Source organism: Nothobranchius furzeri, chromosome 5 (genome assembly GCF_043380555.1).
Source record: "Nothobranchius furzeri strain GRZ-AD chromosome 5, NfurGRZ-RIMD1, whole genome shotgun sequence".
Lineage (NCBI taxonomy): Eukaryota > Metazoa > Chordata > Actinopteri > Cyprinodontiformes > Nothobranchiidae > Nothobranchius > Nothobranchius furzeri.
The window spans coordinates 16,601,196-16,624,907 of NC_091745.1; the positions used below are offsets into that span (position 1 = coordinate 16,601,196).

The 23,712-nt window shown below is 41.4% G+C and overlaps 1 protein-coding gene across 1 annotated transcript; it reads right to left on the minus strand.

Moving 5' to 3' along the window:
* Positions 1 to 1,863: 1,863 nt before the first annotated feature.
* On the minus strand, positions 1,864 to 22,023 carry kat2a (K(lysine) acetyltransferase 2A). The gene is made up of 18 exons (XM_015953869.3): positions 21,724 to 22,023; positions 21,375 to 21,498; positions 20,469 to 20,614; positions 20,273 to 20,362; positions 19,895 to 20,076; positions 19,607 to 19,798; positions 10,993 to 11,099; positions 10,721 to 10,825; positions 10,188 to 10,324; positions 7,997 to 8,205; positions 7,795 to 7,921; positions 6,879 to 6,989; positions 6,657 to 6,800; positions 5,221 to 5,335; positions 5,105 to 5,141; positions 3,766 to 3,829; positions 2,520 to 2,604; positions 1,864 to 2,442 (listed from the first exon to the last, which is right to left on the minus strand). The coding sequence occupies exons 1-18, from the start codon at positions 21,946 to 21,948 to the stop codon at positions 2,249 to 2,251; spliced, it is 2,394 nt and encodes a 797-aa protein (XP_015809355.3). The 5' UTR covers positions 21,949 to 22,023; the 3' UTR covers positions 1,864 to 2,248.
* Between the last annotated feature and the right edge of the window lie 1,689 nt (positions 22,024 to 23,712).

The window sequence follows — 23,712 nt, forward strand, 5'->3', positions numbered from 1 at the left end:
GATGTGGGTTTCTGTAAAAAGGTCTGGACATCATCTTACCCGCCTTAGATAGTTCCTCGAACGGCCTCAGGCAGTAGAAACAGAGATGCACAATCATCAAACCGACGAGCTAATGAGACAAGTGTCGTCAGTATAACTCCAATCTCAAACATTTCACATCAGTCTACAAAGAGTTGTCCAAGTCAGGTTTAGGGTGAGTTTAGAGGTATCCCAGCGCCTCACTGTGGCGATTACACATACATGCAGACCAGGGGCGGTTCTAGACCAAATTTTCCGAGGGGGGCCACAGTGGGGCCAGTATTTTTTCATGGGGGTGCATGAAAAAAAAGGGAAAATTTAGGGCAAAATCAAAAATCATTTTTGTCTCCACCATATGACTAATTTTGTGCTTGTGCACAATTTTCCCAAAGGAAATTCCTAGTACTGTGAAACTACTCACTTTGTTGTTCTCTTTTTTTTTCATATCTATCTTTACTATATTTTGGGGATCAAATTTATCAAAAATTTTCCTTTACTTTTTTCATCTATGATCTTTTACAGCTGTATTTTACTAAAATAAGAATCAAATAAATTCGTAATAAAAGACAATGAACAAGTAAACTATTACAGCGAATGCAGTAATGGTTTACTTGTGAAAGTAAAACTGGCATGTTTTTATGATACTCAGATAACAATTCTGAATGCTTCACCGCAACATGAGACTTGAGTAAAAAAATAATTCTAGTTGATTATTATAGTTTGTGACTATTTGAAGATTACATCCGTTAGTCGTGCTCAAGAATTTCCTCGGGTCCCATTTAAACTATTTTTGATCTTTTATTCAAAAATCCACCAGGTAAACAGTTCTGTCTACAGAGTGTGCTGCGCTCTAAAAGCTCCGTGTGAAACACTGCAGCGCATTAGTTCCCTTCTCCGAGGCAGCGCGGGGAAACAAACTCAGATCTCTTCAGCACAGGGGCCAGGGCCGGTTCTATAGGGGCCCAGGCCCCTGTGGGCCCCTGTTTAAAACCGCCAATGATGCAGACCCAAAAATTACACTTTTAATTTATTCGTTAAAAGTGCTTATTAAGTTTGTTTTACCCACACTAATAACTTTGAAAAAACTTCAAAATTAAAGGATTTAAACACCTTCATTAGAATCCTGTAAACACAAGCTGTTCTATGAACTTACATCACGTTTTATGTTTTTTTTTAGCTAAATGTGAAAGTTTCTATGTATAAGTGCCACAGCAGCTAGTTCCACTTTTCCATTTCTGCTAATAATTCTTTATAATTAGTGAAAACACTTGTATTTCTTTAATAGTTAATAAAGATTTAAATGAACAGGTATGAAATCTCTCAGACGAGTGTTGCTGAACAATAGCAGAAGCGCTTAACTGGCTTCGCTCAGACTTGCCGTTAGCTCATCTGTTTGATCAGAACTCTTCTCCGTCTCTCCAAATTGAGGCTGTTCAACAGCTGTCTATAACAGGTAAGATAATAACTCACACTAGTGATGCACCAAGAATACGGCCGATGATCCGACTTGACCAAGATTCAGCAGAACGGGCCAATCTGGAACTCTAACAACCAACCGTGGGAACTCAACACTACGCATATATTCACATCTTCTTCCAGGCAGAAGTTTTTACTTCCTGAACCATTATTTTCATGTTAAAAGCTACTTTTTCTTCACCGTTATTCTTTGAGATAAATCGTCGCCCACAAAGCCAGAATCTGTGCATCTCTAACTCAAAACTTTTACACTCAAATATCTGAACTAAGGTTTCGGCGCCGCCCGCTGCTCAGAACACTTTTCACACTCACGAAGTCGGCCGAGACGTTCAAGTGTGTGTCAGTATCAGAAGGCAACGTGGCTTTAGGTCCCATGCTCCTTTGCTTTATTTTTCTTCTTCTGGAAAGTAACTAAATATAAATTGGCTCATGACTTAATTTAAGCCTGAAACTGGAATAAACCGTAGAAGCAACACAATCGGTTCAGTCAAACAATAAATAAGCAGTTTTCTATCTCGGACCTGTAACTTTGGTACACTCACTGAAGGATGTAGGATGTTGATTTTTTTTCTCTCCACAAAGTTCTGGAAAAAGCAAAATGGCTCTAAGTTGATGTCGCTGTGACACTTGTAACGCTCAGCTGGCTCTGAGGGGCTTTTTTCCCATAATTCCCTTGTGAAATGAACTTTATTCATGCCCTTTAGCTGACTCAGACCACAGCAGTGAGTTAGATTTCCCTCTCTTGTTTTGAAGCTCATTTCTCAATCAGGCCACCATCTTTTAGTTTGAAGTAGAAGAACTTCTCCAGAGTGTTGGCACACTTGCAGTACTCGCTGTCTGGAGGGTTGTACTCGCGGCAGTTGCTGATGATTCGCTGCAGGTCAGCGATAAAAAGCTTCTTGGTGACGTAGTATCGGTTCTTGAGTCGTTCTGTCATGGTCTTCAGGTCTGCAAGAACACAATTTAAATGTTAACAGAAAGCTGGACTTACAGGAGAGCAGAAACAGTGAAAAGGAGTTCTTCACCGATGGGAAAGCGGATGATCTCGTAGTAATCAGGAGCTTCAGATTTCTTCACAGGCTCCATGAAAGGCCAGGCATCAGGATGAGTCTGTGCAGGAGTCAGAATTAGGTCTTCAGCAGTGTTCCAACTGTTTTTGACTGAAAGTAGCTGAAGTTTCCCCCAGAAGTCGCTAGAGTGCTAATTTGCATATGACACAATGACGTCACCTGGTTTGCGTCATGACGTCACCGGTCTTGTAGAGTAAATCAAATAAAAACCACGTGATTTTATTAAAGAAATTATTTAATTTATTTTTTAATATTTTATTAAAATAAAAACCCCATAGAATACAGAACAGCAGCCTTTAAAACATCAAGGAAAGATGGCACAAAACAATGGAAGGAATATTTCTATTTTGTCTGAAGAGAATGGAACTCGTAAACACAAAAATATTAAATTGATAGGAATGCATGTATGATTGAATTAAAATGAATTTTCTCTTTTAAGTGCCTTGAGATGTATTCTTCTGTTGTGATTCAGTGCTATATATTGACCTAACAGACAATATATTTTTTATTTTTGTTTGGTTTTGTTGTTTTTAGTACTTTTGTGTAAAAAGAAGCAGGCCGTATTTAGTATTCAGTAACGTTACATGCAAACTGCCAATGACCTGAGGTGTATGGCTTTCAGTATTATTGTGATTTTATAAAAGTTTTAAATGTGCTACGTTATTGAACTCATCATAGAGTTCCAATGTTCCTTGAATGCACCACAAGTGGTGCGAGAAGCCATGTGTGAGTGCGACGCTGCCTGCCAGTGCCAGCCGAGCTCAGCTGCTGAAATGCGGCAGGATGGCGGAAGGAGCAGTCGCCTTTTATGTAGCTCCGGTGGCTATCTCAAATAATGGACTTGTGAAAACCCACAAAAGGTTTGATTGGTCAGTGGGGGTAGCATGATCATGCTGCACGCACATGCACAGATCATTTTCTTTCTGATCCTCTGGAAGGAAGGATGGTCCTGTCGCTTCAGATGCATCTCTAATCGGTGGGTAAAGTCGGCTACAAAGTTGTAGTCAAAGTAGCTGAGGGGGGTCAGAAATGCCGCCAGATTTGTTGCTAGGCGCTTTTTTGAAAAAAAGTTGTTAAGGGGGTCTGAAAAGTCGTTAGAAATGGCAACAAAGTTGCTAAGTTGGCAACACTGGTCTTCAGCAGTCTCAGAGCTCGTTATTCATGTGGTCTAGATATGGCCAGCTCTGCAGGTGAGGCTTACCTTTATCTGGGCCAGAAGGTTCTTCAGCATGTTGTAAAGCACATCTGGGTCTTTCACCTCCTTCCTACAAAACACACCCATGTTTTAGCAGAAACTCAATTCAGTCAATCAGCCAATATTGACATTCATTAAAATTTCAACCTTAATGTTCTAAATGGTGGAAACAGATTTAAAATCTGACACTAATTATAAAGAGTGACTAGAAAACATTTACTTCTGGTTACTCAGTCTCCTTGTGTGCATCAGATTTATCCCGTCCTTCCATTATAATGCATTCATTACGTACATTAGGGATGTTAATTGGTGAATTATGGCGATACGATACGTACCACCATACAGGAGAGATACAATATATCACAATATTTGCGATACATTCATACGCCATATACATATTTTCTTACATTCCTAATAAACATTCTTATATTATTTAAACAAAAGTTACAAAAGGTGTACCCTCACTGTGCCCCGGGTAATAAACCCAATCCTGGACAAGCGTCACAGGAAATGAGGGAGTCAAACGGCAAGAAGGCCAAAACACATGAAGCCAATGTGATGCACGTTACTACAGTCAATCAATAACGGTGCTTCTGTTGCACAAACATTTTGAACTGATATGCTAAAAATAGCATCACCAATAAATCTGTGGTAACACCATAGTGGTAAACAGCCGTGTTATTGTATAACTAAAGCCACGCTGCATTTTTCACCTGTCACACTGCTTCACGTTGCACTGTGAGGACTCTAGAGGTGGTACACTGTACGGTCCAAGATTTCAGTGAGCACAACATCTCGCTCTGGCAGCATGCTAACAACACAACCACACTCACCAAAAAGCGTACATCACTAAATGCCGACAGATGCCCATGACAACAACAATTAAATGAGAAAAAAAGCATGAGCGTTAACACTTCTTTGTTAAACTCTAACAAACTCCAAAGGAGTGGTCCGCATGCTCCTGAGGGTAGCCTCCACTGTCGCTAATGTTGCTAATGCGACTCTGGCACTGTACGCTCGTCACCAGCTTTTACATGTCACTCCCTGGGTGTATTTTCGTTGGTCGACTGCAGACTGGAGTCACATAGATTTTATGACACTTCTTGAAGACTGTTGGAGGCTGAATTTGGTCGTGGGGGTGCTCAATAAGCTGCGCCGGTCACACGGAATACCAAAGACCTACAGATCACACTCACCCTTTTTTTTGTCAAAACTACGTTCAGAACAACAATGGATTTGTCAACAATGGTGGAAAAACACGGTGTGGCCCAGGTGTAAGACACTGGGGCAATAAGTCAGTCTGGATCCACAGAAACTAAAATCCAAATGTTTTAGATGCGTTTACCCCTTGTCCTTGTTGCTGGGTTTCCAGCCCGTCTCTCCTAGAAGAAACATAAACATTGTTAGTAATGAGAAGATTTTTATTTAAATCACACAAGTCAGAGCATGTCGTCCACTCACTTATTCCCGGGATGCTCTCCATTGGGATCTGCCGAACTCCCTCTTTGAAGCAGGTCAGACCTGGATAAACCTTCCTGATCTGACTCTGTTTTCTCTCAATCAGCTTCTTAATTATCTATAATGTCAGAAATGTTTCAATTTAAAAATACTCGTCGATAAAGCACATAGTTATCTTTTTCCGGCTCTTTGAGAGTACAGACGCTTTTTTCCTCCTCTCCTCCCTACCTTATCCCAAGGCTCTTTGTCTGTCTTTGGGTGTACGGCGCTTCTGCATTTTTACTGGAAACTATTAAAAATGGACCTGGTCAGCTGGTCTCTGAACGCGATTGACAAAATTTTTTCAACGATGACAACGGGAGAAGGGGCTCCCGGGTGCCCCTATGGGACAGATCCAGTTGGGTATATCATGGACTCCTGGAAACAGTGGAACCTGATCTGCCTCTCCCAACTGTCTTTAGAGGATTCTGAAGATGTGTGGATATTCGTGGTGTTGGTGTCGGGTTTCCTGCTTTTTGGCCTGGGAGGTTACCTGGCTTACCGGAAAATTAACGAGCTGTCGAGGAATATTGGCTCAATCCCGGAGCTCAGAGATGGATTACACCGCTCTGTGAATGCTCAGACTCATATAATTGTCGAGATGAGTCGTAAGCTTGGGACTTTGGCTGAGATTCAGACTCTGGCACAGAAGGTGGATTCCATCAAGGAGAAAGTTGATGGGTCAGTGTGGATTGGGATAGTTTTAATTACGCCATTATTGGATTTTGAGAGGTTGAGGACCAACGAAACTTTAAGACAGAGAGGAAATTATCTGTGTCTGGCCCCAAAACAAGTTCTTATCTGAATCTGGTACCCTTGAGCCTGTGAGGCTGAAGTGATTACCCCCCTCAGAAGAAATGTGGAATGCTGCCGTCACCATGGTAACTCTGTCTCCCTATCCCAGCCTGGGTGGGACTGTGACCGGTGAAGGCTGTTGAATCGTTCCAGGAGTCACTGTGCCCTCTAAACCCATCAACCTCCCTCCCGTCCAGACGGAGGTGACGAGCGCTGCTCATCGCGGCTGCATGCACTGACATGTGGAGAGTCCCAACCCACCACCCCACTTAGTGGACACTTATGTTGTGTGTTGTCTGAAGTCTGTTGCATATCTGTCTGAGGTGTTTTTTTTTGCAGAGCAAAGCTGCCCTCCCTGTGGAGGGTAACTCTGAAGTGTCTTCTTTTCCTCCACCTGACCCAATCCTCATATAAATCCTCTGATCTCTATTAAGGTAGCACAACTCGGGTTGCGATTGACCACAGTCACCAATTCTTGTCATGTGTCTTTGCCAATGTATGTCTGATCTCAGAATTGTGTGTACTGAAACTCTTAATTTCCCTCTGGGATTAATAAAGTATCTTTGAACTGAATTGAATTTGAGTTAGAAGGACTCCTTACGCACCTCCTTCTGTCTCTTAATGATGTGTGAAAGTTCCGTGTAGGGAATTCTAGGATTTAGTTCACACTCCATCAAGGTGGCTCCTTCGTAGTCTTTGATGTATCCCAGGTATCGACTCTTGGCCACTTTAATGTCTTTGGAAAAGCCCTGCAACAGATAAAAGAAAACAATTATGAGATATGCACGCAAGAGTGGAGTGAGACAGGTGAGGTGCGTCTGCTGTACCTGCTTCTTGAAGTATCCGATGGCGTACTCGTCAGCGTAAGTGAGGAAGTAAAGGATGTTGTGTTTAATGTGGTACTCCTTCAGGTGGTTCATCAGGTGAGTTCCATAACCCTTAGAGTCACACACACAACAGATTTGTGTCAATAAGAGATGTAAAAACAAAAGATATTAAATAAATGCACAATAACAAGTAGGGATGTGGATCTTAGAGCAACTCTTGATTTGATTCGATTCCGATTCTTGGGGTGCCGATTCGATTCAGAATCGTTTCTCGATTCTCAATTTAAATCGATTCACATTCCGTATCAACAAAGAGTGTCAGCTCCAGGATGAACTACTTTGTTGTACAAGTTAGTTAAAGCTATGGGACATTTTTATTAGACTTCAAACTGGTCGTGCTCCAAAATGCTAATTTACAATGAAAAATAAAGTGATTCTAAAACTGTAAACAGAAACAATCTTATGACAAAAAGGCAACATTTATTTTTGCTTACCTTGTAAAATATAACAAATCTGTAGTTACCTAACAGTAGCTTTAAAAGTAATACGGTCAAATACTTTTCAAGTATGTGTGGAAACAAGTTACATGAGTAATCCTGAGTACTCATTTATCAACTTAGAAAATAAATATGAGAATATCTCAAATTTCTGAGTATGGAAAAAATGACATTCAAGCACCCTCTTATCAGCAGATTCAAACAATTTATGGGAGCACAAAAGTAATCGGAGTACTGACTCTCCTAACAAAGATCAAAAAAGTGCATCTCAAACCTGTAACATGCCAAATATTTGAGTTCTTGGAATCGATACTGAATCTTTATAAATAAGAATCCCGATTCAGACTTGAATGGATTTTTTTCAGCACCTCTAATAACAATCAGCAGGGATCGGTGTGTTCTAATTAAATCCTCACTACCTTGACTTGTTCGTTGGATGTGACGGCACAGAAGACGATCTCTGTGAAGCCCTGGGTTGGAAACATCCTAAAACAGATGCCTCCAATAACACGGCCATCTTTAATGAGAGCCAAGGTTTTGTGCTTCCTGTCGGAACAAAAGTGTCAGCAAAGGCAGCTGCTTTTACACGATGACACACCTGGTGAAAGACTGTCCACTTACGGGTCAAACACCAGCCGAGTGATGTACTCTTTGGGCATACGAGGTAACTGATGGGAGAAGACGTTCTGAAGGCCGACCAGCCACATCAGGATCTTCTTGTTGGACTTCTGGGAAAGAGAGTTTCCGATGACGTGGAACTCTATGATGCCCCGCCTCTCCTCCAGCCTGGCTGTCTCGTCCCGGGCAGCGTTAGGCGTCAGCAAGTTTGTCTTCAAACATAAACAAACTGTTAGAGATACCTTATTACACCTAAGTCTTAGAAACCCATAGCAACTAGTTTTATTAAGGCTGCAAACACACCACACTGAGTCTCTTCCTCCTATGAATTTTCAACTTTTAATTGTGTAAAATGTTAAAATCTTTTCATAGAAACCGACCTTCCTCCCACAACCAATTCACCACATATGCAAATTATACATCACATTAGAGGTTGACCGACACTCATTTCTCTATTGCCAAAACCGGCGCCAATATGTAGGAAACATGGTCAGCTGATGGCCGATATATATTGCAGAACCAGACATTTTCCACCTTATTTTCATGCTAAATTGTCACTTATAACATCAGTAGATGCACAAAATTCCTAGAGCTGAATCAGTGTTTAAACTCTGCACAGCTCAGTGTTAAAGTCAGACACCTAAATAGTTAATGTAGAGCGCTTATTACGTCGGGTTTCCACAGGAGCCGTCAGCAGCATGTTACTGCAGCAGCACGTCTTGCTCGCGTAAACTGCTGCTTGGCCCTTCCCACGAGACGCGAAGCAGCAGGGGAGCAGCCGTCACCGACAGAGCACGAAGTCACACGAGTGACTTCGTCAGTAAACACAACAACAAGCAGGAGAAAACTACAATATGGCTCCAAAATGTTTGTGTTTTATGTTCTGTTCGTTTTATAATCGCCAATACGGACCTGAAAAACAAAGGAGACCGCTAGCTAGGTGATAACTTCTCACGGGGCCTCACAGTTAGTAACTTTTTTTTTAAAGTAAAGCAACCGGAAGGCAGTACGTTCTTTATTCTGAAAATCTCTGGAGCTTCTCTCCATTTCCGCGTCCGATTTCCTGTCTTTCCTTCCCCAAAAATGTTGAACCTGACCCGTTTCAGAGGCGTCGCGCGTAGAAAATAGAACTGGCGCGTAAAGGCCGCGACATGCTGCTCCTGAGACGCGGCCGACTCACGCTGCTGACGGCTCCAGTGGAAAAGGTTCTGTTGACCACAGCGGTTCCTATCAGCAGCTATGACGTGCTGCTGCAGTAACGTGCTGCTGACGGCTCCGGTGGAAAGCCGGGGTTACGCAGATGGTAATGAACGTAAAACTACATTTAAATTAAATTCAGCACCAGGCTGCCCCAGGATGTGCCTGACTTTAAATCGGCTTCACTAACAACAAGTATCGGCCAATGCCAATGTATAAAAACTAGGGCTGTGACTCGTTTAAAAATTTTAATCTAATTAATTAGAGGCTTTGTAATTAATTAATCTAAATTAATCACATTTTTAGAGCGTTTCTGTTTTAACTTAAACTTCTGTTTTCAACTTTAAGACACGTTGTGATTGTTTACAGAGTAGTGAGAACACGGAGCGTTCTCCCAGCGGCAGCCAGGTGCCTCTCGTTTGTCTGACTACTTTTATAAACTACTGTTAGGGCAAAGAATTATTCTATCGATCTCTGAAAAATGTCCGCGACACGGACTCCGTTGTTGTCCGGAAGTTTGTTTTTTTTTCAGTTAAGAAAAGAGGCGGACGGGTTTCCTAAATCCTGCATCAGTCCAAGCAAGGCAACTTCTTTCTGTTTTTATTCCGTTTTAGTAGCCATTAGCACTGTGCATTGTTGTGTGCATCAGTGATATTCGGTCTACGAGAAAATCGTGCAATAACAAAGGTTCCGCCTTTCTCGAAATGCAAGCTGCGATTAAAAGCGTTAATTTTTTTAATGCGTCATTTTTTTCTAATTAATTAATCATAATTAACACATTAAAGTCCCGGCCCTAATAACAACTGTAAATATATGCAAACATATCGATATAGCCGATATATCAAAATGCTGATTTTGTCCTGTCCCCCCACTGTGTCTCTCTCTGCTGCAGGACTGACGGTGTGCCATCAGACTGCAGAGAGACAACATCCGAACTTCCAGGCTTCAGTTGCAGCTCAAAACATCATTGCCCTCCTGACTGGCGGTGAAGGCTGACCTCTGGTCCGAGCATAGCAGCAGGATCTGTGATTGTCATCATGACTTCATTAACCAGCTCCATGGGAATGTCTCCCATCACACGGATCCGCTTGGCATCTTCTAGAGTCAACGCCTCTGGAAGTTTGCGCTTTTCCCCTGGAGAGAGGGAAATAATTCTCTCATCAAAATAATAGGATCAATCCAGCAGAAGTTCCATATTTACATGAAAAGAGTGACTTTATAACACTCAGTTTCACACTGCATCAGTTCTGCAGAAAGGTTTTGACCCATGGATGCAACAGGAGTTCTCCATTTTGCAGCTCCTAGTGACACTCATGATTGTAAAAAGTGTGTAATTCGAAAGTGAGGGAGGCTAATTACAGCAAGTTTAACGTTTAAGCAGAAACATTTACCAAAATGGCCCTTTGAGGTTCTCCATGTAATTAGGTCAGACTGGATGTATGTGATACACAATCCTCTGAACTGACACCTGAGTGACTGAGACACCCGAAGGTCGAGTGTGATTCAGAGTGAAGATGTTGGCGAGCTGACCTATGATGGACTCGACGCCTCCTGTGTCCACGCTGCCTAGAGACGAGCTGCTGCTCAGACATTTGGACAAAGCAGCAGACCCAGAGACCGACGCTGGACTCATCACTGCAATCACAAACATCATCAATTGCAGGCCACTTGTAACCACGACAACAGCAGTGATGGCATCTTTTGTGAGGCATTTCAAGGCCAGACAGACCTGATGCTAAAGTACCAGTTCTCAACAAACACCAAACTCCATGTCTCCACCAGCCGCTGCACACCTGCCTCACCTGTCTGAGGTCCCATCTGAGAGCCGTCCGAAGCAGGAATGGTGAAATCTGCCTCCCAAATGGGCGAATTCTCACCGTAGATTTCCTCCTCCAGCATCGACAAGAACCTGAAATCAGCAGATTCCACTGGAAGTGTGTTTTCATAAAAAGAAATGCAATAGCCACCTAAAGCATCTTATACCCCGCTATATTCCTGTGTTCAAGAGGCTACCACGGGAGGTGAAATCAGTGAAGTGCTGGTCAGAAGATAACATTTCAGCACTCCAAGCGTGTTTTGAGTGTACTGATTGGGACTGCTTCTTTAACTCATCTGGGGATATTAACGAGTTGTGCGACACAGTCTCATCTTATATTACTTTCTGTGTGGACTCTTTGGTTCACTCAAAGACTGTTGTTATTTATCCAAATAATAGGCCATGGGTAAACAAAGAGCTTAAATCAATCATCAACAAAAAGAAAGTGGTTTATTCCTCTGGTGGCAACCACCTTGAGAAAAAAGCAATATCTAGAGAAGTACGAGATGAGATCAGGAAAGCTAAACTAAAATACAAGGACAAAATAGAAGATATGTATAGCGGTGGTGACCTTAAGGCAGCCTGGAAGGGTATAAAATGTATGGCTTCTTGTAATCACCAAAAAGAGGATAAGAAACTTATCAATGTAAAAGGAGTGCCTGACTCTGTCCTGCCAGATGTTTTTAATTCATTTTTTAGTCGGTTTGAGAGGGGGGACCTTATTGGAAAGGTTGGGGTCTGCAAGGAAGCCCTCAAACCTAGTGAGGGATTTGTAATTTCACTAGACCAGGTCACCATCTTACTTAAAAAGGTAAAGGTGGGGAAAGCAAGGGGCCCCGACGCCATCTGTGGGCGTACCCTGCATCACTGTGCCAACCAGTTGAGTGGTGTTTTTAGCAGATTGTTTCAAACATGTGTGGATGTGGGTCAGATTCCATCTTTGTGGAAAACTTCGACTATAATCCCAATCCCTAAATCAAGTACTTCAAAGGAACTGTCTGACTTTAGACCAGTAGCACTCACATCACTTGTGATGAAAACTTTTGAAAAAATTCTAAAATCTGAAATTTTATCTCTGACAGAGGGGAGACTTGACCCACTTCAATTTGCCTACCAGCAAAATAAGGGGGTAGAAGATGCAGTGCTTTGTGTATTGAACACGGTCTACAGGCACCTTGATAAAACGGGGACTTGTGTAAGGCTCTTGTTTGCAGACTTTTCTTCAGCCTTTAACAAGATGCAGCCCCACATCCTGATTGAAAGACTTGCCAATGTTTTTAATTTGCCCGATCAGCTTCTCTTACTGATTTTGAACTTTCTTACGGGGAGGACCCAGCGGGTGTTGGTTAATGGTCAGATTTCTCTCCCATTAATGTCCAGCACCGGATCTCCTCAGGGATGCGTTCTGTCCCCCCTGTTGTTTATCCTGTACACAGACAGCTGCAGGGTCACTCAGAACAACAGGTTCTTGGTTAAGTTTTCGGACGACACTGTTTTGATGTCCTTACTTTCGGGATCTGAAATAAACCATGGTCCCGCGCTGTCAGATTTTGTAGACTGGTGTGACAGTAACTACCTGGACCTGAACGTCAAAAAAACCAAGGACATGATTATTGATTTTAGACGCTCCGCACCACCCCACCTTGGTAGTAGCATCATCCACGGTGAAGTGGTGGAGGTGGTTGAAGAGTACAGATACCTTGGTTCTTGGATTGACAACAAGCTGCGGTTTGTCACAAACACGGACTCCATTTTTAAACGAGCTCAGCAGAGAATCTATCTTTTAAGGAAATTGAACTATTTTAACGTGAATAAAAGGATTCTCTGCAACTTTTATAGCTGTTTTATAGAAAGCATTTTAACATTTTCATTTGTTTGTTGGTACAAAGCCTTGTCCATGAAGGACAAAAAGAAGCTGCAGAGCATTGTAAAAATCTGCTCCAAAATTATTGGCGCCAAACAAAGAGACTTACAGTCTCTTTGGGAGGAGAGGGCGCGAAAAAAGGCTAAATGTATCCTTGGTCAGCCCCTCCATGCTCTGTACTCTGAGTTCTCTCTTATGCCCTCAGGACGTCGTTATTATGTACCTTCTCGAAAAACAAACCGCTTTGCCAACTCCTTTGTTCCATCAGCTATTGAACTGCTTAACTCTGAGCCGGGAGGGGTGGCGAAATAACAGCGAAGTATCATCGGCTTTAAGTAGGTGCCATTTTTGGAGGGCTGCTGCTCATCCTCTACCCTTCATTTAGGATGTGTTCGGCATGTTGGTAGTGACACACATTGTGTGATTGTGTGATTGTATAAATGGATTGTTTGCTTGGTTGTTTTTATGAGCGAGTTATTCTGTGTGGTAAGCTACAAATTAATTGCCCCATGGGGACCAATAAAGTTTTCTGATTCTGATTCATCCGATAGTGACTGAACGGCTACATCCTAACTGAACTGACCTGCTGCAGCATGGCGTTTGTTTATAACTGGTAAAAAGGGTTGTCACTCCTTTTTAACAAACACCCGTGATACCCCAAGCTTAATGAAACAAAACAAGGCGTTCCCGGACCAGATTGGAGATGTAACCTTTCCAACGTGTCCTGGGTCGACCCGGGGGCCTCCTGCCGGCAGGACATGCCTGAAACACCTCCCCAGGGAGGCGTCCAGGAGGCATCCTGACCAGATGCCCAAACCACCTCAACTGACTGGGGGGTGTTCAAAAAAGTTAAAAAAATAAAAACTGAATCTAAGTGAAACTTCTGTGCTGCCTTGCAGAAGCTGGATAAGTCCCTCCAACAAGAGGTTGTGTCCATCTCTGATCCCTCCACGGACATGGACATCAGGAGAGGCATGAAGTAAGTTATAAAGTCCCACAGGACAGGTTTTAGTGGAGTTAGCTGGCTAGTCAGTGTTATCCATCAGCTAGGCTCTCTGGCTGTGTAAACATTTATCAGGCAGACTGGTTCTGTGTTCCTGATCCAATCTGTTGTTCTCAGTAAAAAATAATGTTCCAGATAAGTAGGAATGTCCCGTTCCAATATCGATATCGGAAGTAATTCGATATCGGCCTAAAACACTATCGGATTATATCGGACGGAATCAAAAATCTCCGATACAAGCAGTTCGTTAAGGTTCACGTTTTTGCAAAGAATGGTTGTTATGGCAACCATTTGGGTTTTTCCGTGTGTGTGTGTGTGTGTGTGTGTGTGTGTGTGTGTGTGTGTGTGTGTGTGTGTGTGTGTGTGTGAGAGAGAGAGAGAGAGAGGAGATGCAGCACCTGTCTCCCATCTCACTAGATTGCCTCCCAGTTAGATCAGGGTATCTGCAGGTTTAAGGGAGCCAAATTTAAGACTTTTTAGGACCTTTTTTAAGGTCACTTTGACCAAATTTAAGCTATTTTTAAAATTAAATTTAAGGTATAATTTCCAGCTATTGCCTGGAACCGGTGCTAACCATGTCGTGAACATGGGATTAACCATCCAGTTACCATTAAACTTGCACTTCCCCATGGCGCAAGCTCCCACTAGCTTAACCAGCTAATGTGCTCATCTAAAAATAGCCCCCTTTCACAACCAACTGAATGTGTACGGTTCTCCTTACGCCAACATCGTACACAAAAAATGCTGAACACTAACTAGAAATTCACGGAAATTTTTATAGAAATAAAATAATCTTGTTTATTGGGTCTTTGGTAATTTAAGACCTTTGGAAACTGGATTTAATGATTATTTGTCATTTTTAAGGATTTTCAAGGCCTTAAATTTGCAAAAGCAAATTTAAGACTTTTTAAGGACCCGCGGATACCCTGTAGACTCTCCCAGCTGTTCCTGATGATCAGCTCTGCCAGCAACATAAAAATCAGCCAGCCCTCAGTTCAGGGAGCAGCTGACCAGAGGTTCTCTCTGGTCTGGTGTCTCCTCAGCAGCATTTGGTTTTGTTAAATTAAGTTTAATGTAACAACTTTGGTGGGTGCTTTGAAAAACTGATTAACTGCAACCATTTTCAGTGCAAAGGAAACTTTACACTTTGCTTTAAATAAGACATCCCTCGGTTAAGGAAATTACGTGATGGTCTTTCGAAGTTTTGGCATCGATTTGGTTAATGAGAGAGTTTAGTTGTTACTAGTTTTGAGTTGCTGCTGATGTGTCTTTGTTTTGATAATCTGTGTTTTGTGTTATATTTATGTAAATAAATGTTGTTTTGTTAATTTTAACACGAGAACAATGGTTACATCAATGGTTACCCCATGCCCCTAGACAGCCTGAATCGTAACAATGGTTAACAAAAAAGTTTCATTTTTCATCATACTTACTGTTGGCTCTTGTTCTCCGATTGAGTTACAGTAAATCATCTAATACAGGCCCGGGCCTGTATTTGACTCAAGCTCATCAAGCTCCAGGCTTTTATTGGAAGGAGGACCAGAATTAGAGGCAGGCCTCAATTTCTATTTGAGCAGAATGAACTAATGGTTCGCTGGAGTTTTTGACAATTAAAATTGCGCCCACATTTTCAAAGTTAAACACATTTCTTTTAACAACGGTAGTTTCTGCTTCAGCCCTCTCCTCCCTCCCCCTGCGCAGCGGCCGCAAACTCACTGATGCACCTGCAGCCTCTCGGAGTTCCTGCTGCTCTAAACATTAAAATAATTATTTCATTTTCTGTTCCTCACTTCTTATTACCTTCAGTGGTGTCTGTTTGTTGCAACCACCAGGTACAAAAACTAACTTGTTTTTATTTGACATTTTCTGTCCGGTCTGTTTATTATCTTCCTGCATCTCCTCTCAACCCTAAAGAAAAACTGCTACCTGGGTTCATATATATTCACCTTATGAGTTACCTTTGAACTGCAGTTTTAAAAGATCTACCGACCGCAAAAACAGCAGGGTGAGCGCCGGCCACATCAGTTAGGTGCGTCACCGAGGACAAAACAGGTGATGCACCCCGCTCCACAGCAGCGAAAGGCATCAGGCACAAATAAATGAATAAAAGACAGAAAACATAAAAGGAAATGAGCCGACATGAACGATCGCGTGTTAAATTAGTTTTTGAGGTGACGACACCTGATTTGATAATGTTACTGTGGCCGAGCTCAGGACGCAGATGTCTGGAGCGCGTCAAAAATCAGAGCTTTGCATGCGCAAGCTGGTTAAGGTTAGAATGGGGGTGAGGGGAATGTTAAATTGCAAGAGGTTAAAGGTCACAATTTGGTTAAATGTCCGTTTTACGGCGGGTGTCGGTACCGACGCTCTGGCACAGCGCGTTGCCTCCCGACGCGCAGGAGCTTGTCACCTGCTGACAGCAGGCTGCTGTCTTTTCCGTGGACTGCATCTTGCCGGTCATTATCACGTGACAGCGACTAGTCGATGACAGGCATAAAAGTCACTATAGAGCGGTGAAGTCGACTAGTGACTAGTTCATACTGCTCCCCAGAGAGTTCTGCAGCATAATCAGCACGTTCTCTTTGAACTTGATATCAAATTTTCGCCTCCTCTTCGTCTCCACACGGTTAAAGTTACCCTCGCGGTCTATCACTGGCAAATCAAAAGTGAGACGGATGACACAACCGCCCCCCCCCCCCCCGTGGTACTTGCTTGTTACCACATTCCACCCGGCCACAATAAAAAACCAGCCATTATTCACCTCCGCCGACTCCGGCCAAAATATGATACCCGGCCGTTAATTAAATACAGGCTAATATTAGAGGATTTACGGTATATCACTTGATCAAGCCTTTCATACATATCACACTACAAAACAGATGAAAGTAAGTTTGATTTGTTCTGATATCGTATCAGATTGATAGCGGTATCGGTCGATACTGAAGGCTACAATATCGGTATCATATCGGAAGTGAAAAAAGTTGTATTGGGACATCCCTACAGCTAAACACAATAGCTAAAGTGAATTCTGACTAGGAGAAACTCTCACGTAAAATGCCTAGAATTCAACTATTACTAGTAAAATGTCTTATTTTAAATAGATACAATGAAAAAAAAAACATCCAGCTATCAGTAACTTTATTTTAATATCTGAAATGAAAATAGTTCTACTTTAAATGTAAGTTCAGATAGGCAGAACTTCAGCCTTGCGCTGCAAAACCAACACACATGAATGGGAAAGGTGACATCATTTGTCGTATATCTGAAGTGTTCGGTGTAGATAGTAAGAATTAGAGGTGCTGAAAAAAATCCATTCAAGTCTGAATCGGAATTCTTATTTATAAAGGTTCAGAATCGATTCCAAGAACTCAAATATTTGGCATGTTACAGGTTTGAGATGCACTTTTGTGATCTTTGTTAGGAGAGTCAGTACTCCGATTACTTTTGTGCTCCCATAAATTGAGATGATTTATGTTTGAATCTGCTGATAAGAGGGCACTTGGATGTAATTTTTTCCATACTCAGAAATTTGAGATATTCTCATATTTATTTTCTAAGTTGATAAATGAGTACTCAGGATTACTCATGTAACTTGTTTCTACACATACTTGAAAAGTATTTGACCGTATTACTTTCAAAGCTACTGTTAGGTAACTACAGAGGTGTTATATTTTACAAGGTAAGAAAAATAAATGTTGCCTTTTGGTCAAAAGATTGTTTCTGTTTACAGTTTTAGAATCACTTTATTTTACATTGTAAATTAGCATTTTGGAGCACGACCAGTTTAAAGTCTAATAAAAATGTCCCATAGCTTTAACTAACTTGCACAACAACGAAGTTCATCCTGGAGCTGACACTCTTTGTTAATACTGATTGTGAATCGATTTTAATTGAGAATCGATTCTGAATCGAATCGGCACCCCAAGAATCGGAATCAAATCGTGAGTTGCTCTGAGATTCACATCCCTAGTAAGAATGTTATTACGGATATCTGGAATTTAATAATTTACTTGGAACAACAGATTCATAGATATCTGGAATACATATCCAATTAATGTTGCTTTTTTCAAGGATTTGGGTTTGTCTCAAACCAGTGCAGTTGTTGGATATCCTTACATAAAATATCTACTACTAACCTACTAACAAAATACCTGTTGATGTCTGTATTTTCAGTTTGACTAGAAATAATACCATTTGTACTGGGATAAATTGTTGCTTTGGATAATAGGGATATAACTAAGAGTAAAATGTTAAAATGGTTCATTAAATTCAAATTCTGTCCGTCGCCACCTGCTGCTTCTTATTATAAACAAAAATGAAATAAACAAGCAATCAACATTTTATTGGAAGTTTCTTTTTTTGTGTGTTTTCTACATTACTCAGCTGGAGGTTCGTGGTGAATAGTAGGGCTGCTCGATTATGGCAAAAATAATAATCACGATTATGGTGACTGAAATTGAGATCACGATTATTTAGGACGATTTTTCAATTTATGTTGATTTTATTTGTTTTTATTCATTCATAAAACTGCTCAGGGCACAATCAGGACAAAAATAAGAAACAAGATGATCACTAAAATAACTCCTGATTCCCAGTATAAAAAGACCAATATACTTATAGCTCATAGTCTATGACCCAAGGGTTATAGACCTTGGTTTAACCCATTTAAGTGTAATCAGTACAGACCCAAATACCAATATCTTGCAAATACTGACAGCAAGAATTATACAGTGGCATTTATAACAAATAAATGCAAATAAATTGATGTTCACAAAATGTTGCGTAACATTTATTGAGTCGTGTCAAGGTGCTGTAGGAGCGTGCACTAGCACCGTGTCCTCAGAGAGATTAGTCATTAGTTATCAGCGTGAGGAACTTATTTCTACCTTATTTATAAACTGTTTATTTACAAGTCCATCGGTTAATGTAATAATTGTCCCAACCACAGCTGCACCCCCCCCCCCCCCCCCCCGCCCCCCCCAGGTCTCACAGCAATCGGGGCAAGCTGCACGTGTGTTTAGCACGCTGCACGCGCACATTTAGCCGTTTTCAGTGGCTCAGGAGTCCGCAGGTGCGGTGTGTGTGTGTCACTCACTCTGGTTACTCCAACAGGGAGCCGGCTCTGAGAGCTGTTTCTTTAACGACTGACACATCACTGCATCATTCCCTTTCCTAATGTCCTGAAGAACGGTCCGGGGCGCAGGTGGAGTGTTTAGCTAACCTGCAGGAAACGTCAACGACAGTTATCCAGAAAGTAGCTAAGGGTTACCAGAGATGTTTCTGAGGTGTTCGCTAGGTACTTTTAAGATTTAAAAAGTCAAGAAGGAAGGGGGTCTGAAAAGCTGCTAGAAATAGCGTCAAAGTCGCTAAGTTGGCAACACTGTGGAGGAGCGCTTCATTTGCAACTCAGGGCAGCGCAAGCGGGAGGAGCAAATAATCGGCTTGCTTTGTTTTTTATAATTGTTCAAAACTCAGATTGTAATCGTGATTAAAATTCGATTAATTGAGCAGCCCTAGTGAATAGTTACTGAGTTAAGGTTTTACCTCCGTAGGTATAATAGGTGTTTAACAACCTGTGTAACTGCACCAGAGTGAAGGAAATGTCATTACACCATATTTATTTTTCTGTCTAATGGAGGGACAACCCCAGCTCGCCCCTCCACCACCCTGCACCTTCACACGCAGTCGTCAGGTTGTCCACATTAGCTTTCCCTACAGAGACCCTGTGCTTACTTGGGAAAGTGTGTGAGGATGAGTGTGCGTTTCTCTGGCAGCAGTTTGTCTTTCTCCACCCGGAACTTCTCCAGGAGCTGGCGCCGAGTAACCGTGAAAATGGATTTGAGTAAGTTTCGACCAAACACCTGAGTGGTTTCATTGCGTGGCAGGCTGTCGTTACTCTGTGGGACGTGGCAGTAGCACAACCACCTGATGGTCACACACACACACACAATAGATCCACACTGCTGTTACGTCAGACCAATAAACACAAACACTACATGTGCGCTCTCCGTTAACACACACCTGGTATAGTCCACTTTGTAAGCGGTTGCCTCATCTTTCTGGGTACGCTGACGATACTGCGTCGGCGTCTCTAACTTCCAGTAATTCAGGCATAACAGAAACATCTTCGACAGCTCGAACATGGTCTGCCTCTCCTTTGGTGCCAGGTGGCTGAACTTGTACTGGACAAAATTCAAAACGCCCTGCAGAAGAGGAACACGAGGTGGATGTTGAATAAAACTCTCAGGTCATCTTTATCAAATGTAAAATCTGCAGCTGATTAACACTCTTTGGGGAACCAATGACACCAATTTAAAATCTATAACTGGTGAAAGCCAGTGGTCAGTGTGCATTCTTTATAGGATTGCTCGGGCCTGGGGCGTTTTCTAAAGAGTTCACCTGCTCAATGTTGGGCTTTTCAAAGGGCGGGCTTCCGAGGGACCCCTCTACAACCGGCTGGCTCATCTGTAGGATGCATTTCCTCAGGAGCTTAAAAAGGAGGAAAGAAGTAAAAGACCGAACTACACCAACATCCCGAGGGTCGCCTTCTCCCTGGTTGGTCCATTAGGACCTTTCATTGGGGTGAGGCACCCACCTTGAAGAGGTAGAAGTACACTTGTTTGGTATCGGTGTCCTCCTCCTTGTGCACGGACATGAAAAGGTTCTCCACATCCACGACCATTCCCAACAGCCGGTTGATCTCATCTTCAGACACGTTCTCCAGATGGGACACGTGATCAGCTGGAAAGTTCGCATCAAAGAATAAAAACAGAGATGAGAACACTATCAGTTTCATTTTTAATCAGATAACTTCGTCCACAATTTTTATAAAGTGTTTTTTCTTAATCAGCGTAGATATTCTCTAAACATCATGACTCATTTGAACATATGAAATTAAAAAATCATTTTGAGTTAATTGGGGGTGAAAGTTATTGTTGCAAAAAGCAAACCGCATCCATGTCTTCAAACGTATGCAAAGGTTTTTTAATCTGTTTGAGAATTACTGGGTCTTAAAGACCAATATTCTTTAAGAAGTCGAGGTAATGTTCACATAAACCATAAATGTATTTTTTTTTTCATGAACAAATGAGCATTTATTACAATGCAAGCAAAACATTCTCAGAGTTACCATGAGGATCAATTTGGTGTGCCACCCCAAAATGTTCTCTGTCCCCATGGCCACCCCATGACAATTTCTGAAGGTGCCACTGATCATTAGTACAATAGACTGAGACAGCTTTGTGAGGGGCTGGTGACCAAACTGAAGACATGTTAACACTCTCCTCAGATGCTGGTTAGTTTAAGAGTGGATGATAATCAGTTTAGATGTGGATGCTGGTTAATTTATATGTAGAAACTGGTTAGTTTAGGTTTGGATGCTAGTTAGTTTGTATTTAGAAACTGGTTAGTTTAGGTGTGGATGCTGGTTAGTTTAGGTTTGGCCATTGGTTAGTTTGCATGTAGAAACGGGTTAGTTTATGTGCGGAGGGTTAGTTAGTACCCAAAGCATGTCCACAGCTGCGGCAAGACTCGCTCAGACTGGCTGTTTGCTGCTGCAGATCCATACGAGGAGCTGAGGGTGGATTTGGGTTTTTCCATCCATTACACTTGCATGTGTCACTAGCCTGAGAACAGGACAAACAAACCATACAGGCGCGTTAATAACTGAAAATATTTCCCGCAAAGTAATTATGTATTATGCAGAACTGGACATTAACAGATACGTTGTCTGCAAAGAGTAAACCCCACGTTTATTTATTGTATTGTTGATGAAGTTTTAAATAACGTAAAGGTAATCAAACCAGAAGCGTGCTTTGTTGTTGTGAACTTCGGCTAGCTGAGTTAGCTACCTTGCATGCGGAGAATACGCCAAGTTTCTCGAGCTTTTTCGCCCGTGGGAAAGCTCGGACCTGGGCTTTCTTCTGGCTGGCGCGCTGTTGCTGGCTCAGTCCTGGTCTGGCCGGGTCGCTGTTCCCCGGTCCGGAACCCGTCGCAGCAGCACCAGACCCCGCAGTCCCGGTAGACTGGGTTTGGAGAAGCCGGGGTTGTAAGGCCTGCGCCGCCGGGTCCGACATATCCACGCTGCTGCAACAAACACTTCCTTCCTCTCCGTTCCCGTTTACCTCATATGCTGCGTTCAAGTGCCGTCTGAAAAAGTGGATTTAGGTCCACTAGCTTCACAGTAACGTTAGCACCGGATGTGATATTTCCAGAAGTATTATGTAAAATATTTGTCACACACACACACACACACACACACACACACATATATATATAAATATGTGTGTGTATATTTATATATATACACACACACACGTATCTATATACACATATATATATGTATGTGTATATATATAATTATATATATATGTATATATACATATATGTATACATATACTTATATATATATAATATATATATATAAGTATATGTATACATATATGTATATATACATATATATATAATTATATATATGTATATATACATATACTTATATATATATATATATATACATATATGTATACATATACTTTTATATATATATATATATATGTATGAATGTATATATAATATCTATGCCGACTCAGAGTGCTGCGCGATTACGTCATAAACAAAGTTCTATTGTCAGGGTCTGGCACGTTCGAAGTCATTCACTTTGGGATTTCCAAGAGACAGCCCATTTTTCTGACCGTCCACAGTGTTGTTATATTGTTTTATTGAATTATTTCAATAACCATCTGTTGAAAATGAGCAGTGAGGAATACAAACAGCACTCCAAACGATTCCTGTTCAGGGAGGTAATCCTCCCCAGAGTTGTAACAAGGGTGAAACTAACCCACCCAAATACACCAAGTTACGGCTCAAAAATAAGCAGAATTTCGAAACTCAGTTGCTTGAGGGCAAAGTTTCTGACTATTTGAACAGCGCCTTTCAACATCAAAACTAGCCAACTGAAAAAGGAGCTGCAGGAGTTAAAAGATAAGGAGAAAACCCTTCAATCTCAGTTCCGTGAGTCAAATAAGAAACTCAGCGAAATGGTGGAGAAACTATTTTTGTATTTAGTAATCAGTTTGAAACTCCAAATGATTCATGCACCAAAAGACTGATTGGGAATCGTGCCTATTATAGGATATATATTACTAGAATGTATCAAACATAATTTTGAGCATGAAAAAAAGCTTTAAAATTGGTGTTACATTTGTAATTACTTTTCCAAACATTTGCAAACAACTTTATATTAAAATACACAGCTCATTTTAAATTTAGAAAATATTTTAACAGGGTTAATGAGTTTATTCAACCATGACTTATCCTTGATTGGATCTAATACCCTATTTGGGTAAACCGTAATAATTATGTTGATTATAGGTTTTAACTTATTCAAAAACTGTAGTTTTCTTTTTAAAGAAATCAGACAAGACTTCTCAAATGTTGTCAAATCAAATGCAAAGGGTTAACACTTAAATGAGATGACATTATATAAACAAGCCAACAAAATTTACCTTCCTCATTTATTCATAAAAATGACTTTACCTTCTATTTTTCTACCAACGGACCTGTCCACGATTCCCACCTGACAGCAGTGTGTCCATCTGCAGATGCTAGTTATTGATGTCATAATAGGTCAAGAATTTAGAGCCCTCCCCTTCCTCATATGATTATTAAAAGTGACAAAAAAAAAAAAGAAAATCTAAAGACACCCTCTCGATTCACAAGACTGTTGAGACAGAACCAGTGCATTTAATACCATACATTTCCAGAGCAAAGAAAAATAATAATTAAGACAAAAAATTATTGACAAAAGAAAAGATTGGGAAGATTCTTTTGACAATGTCTAC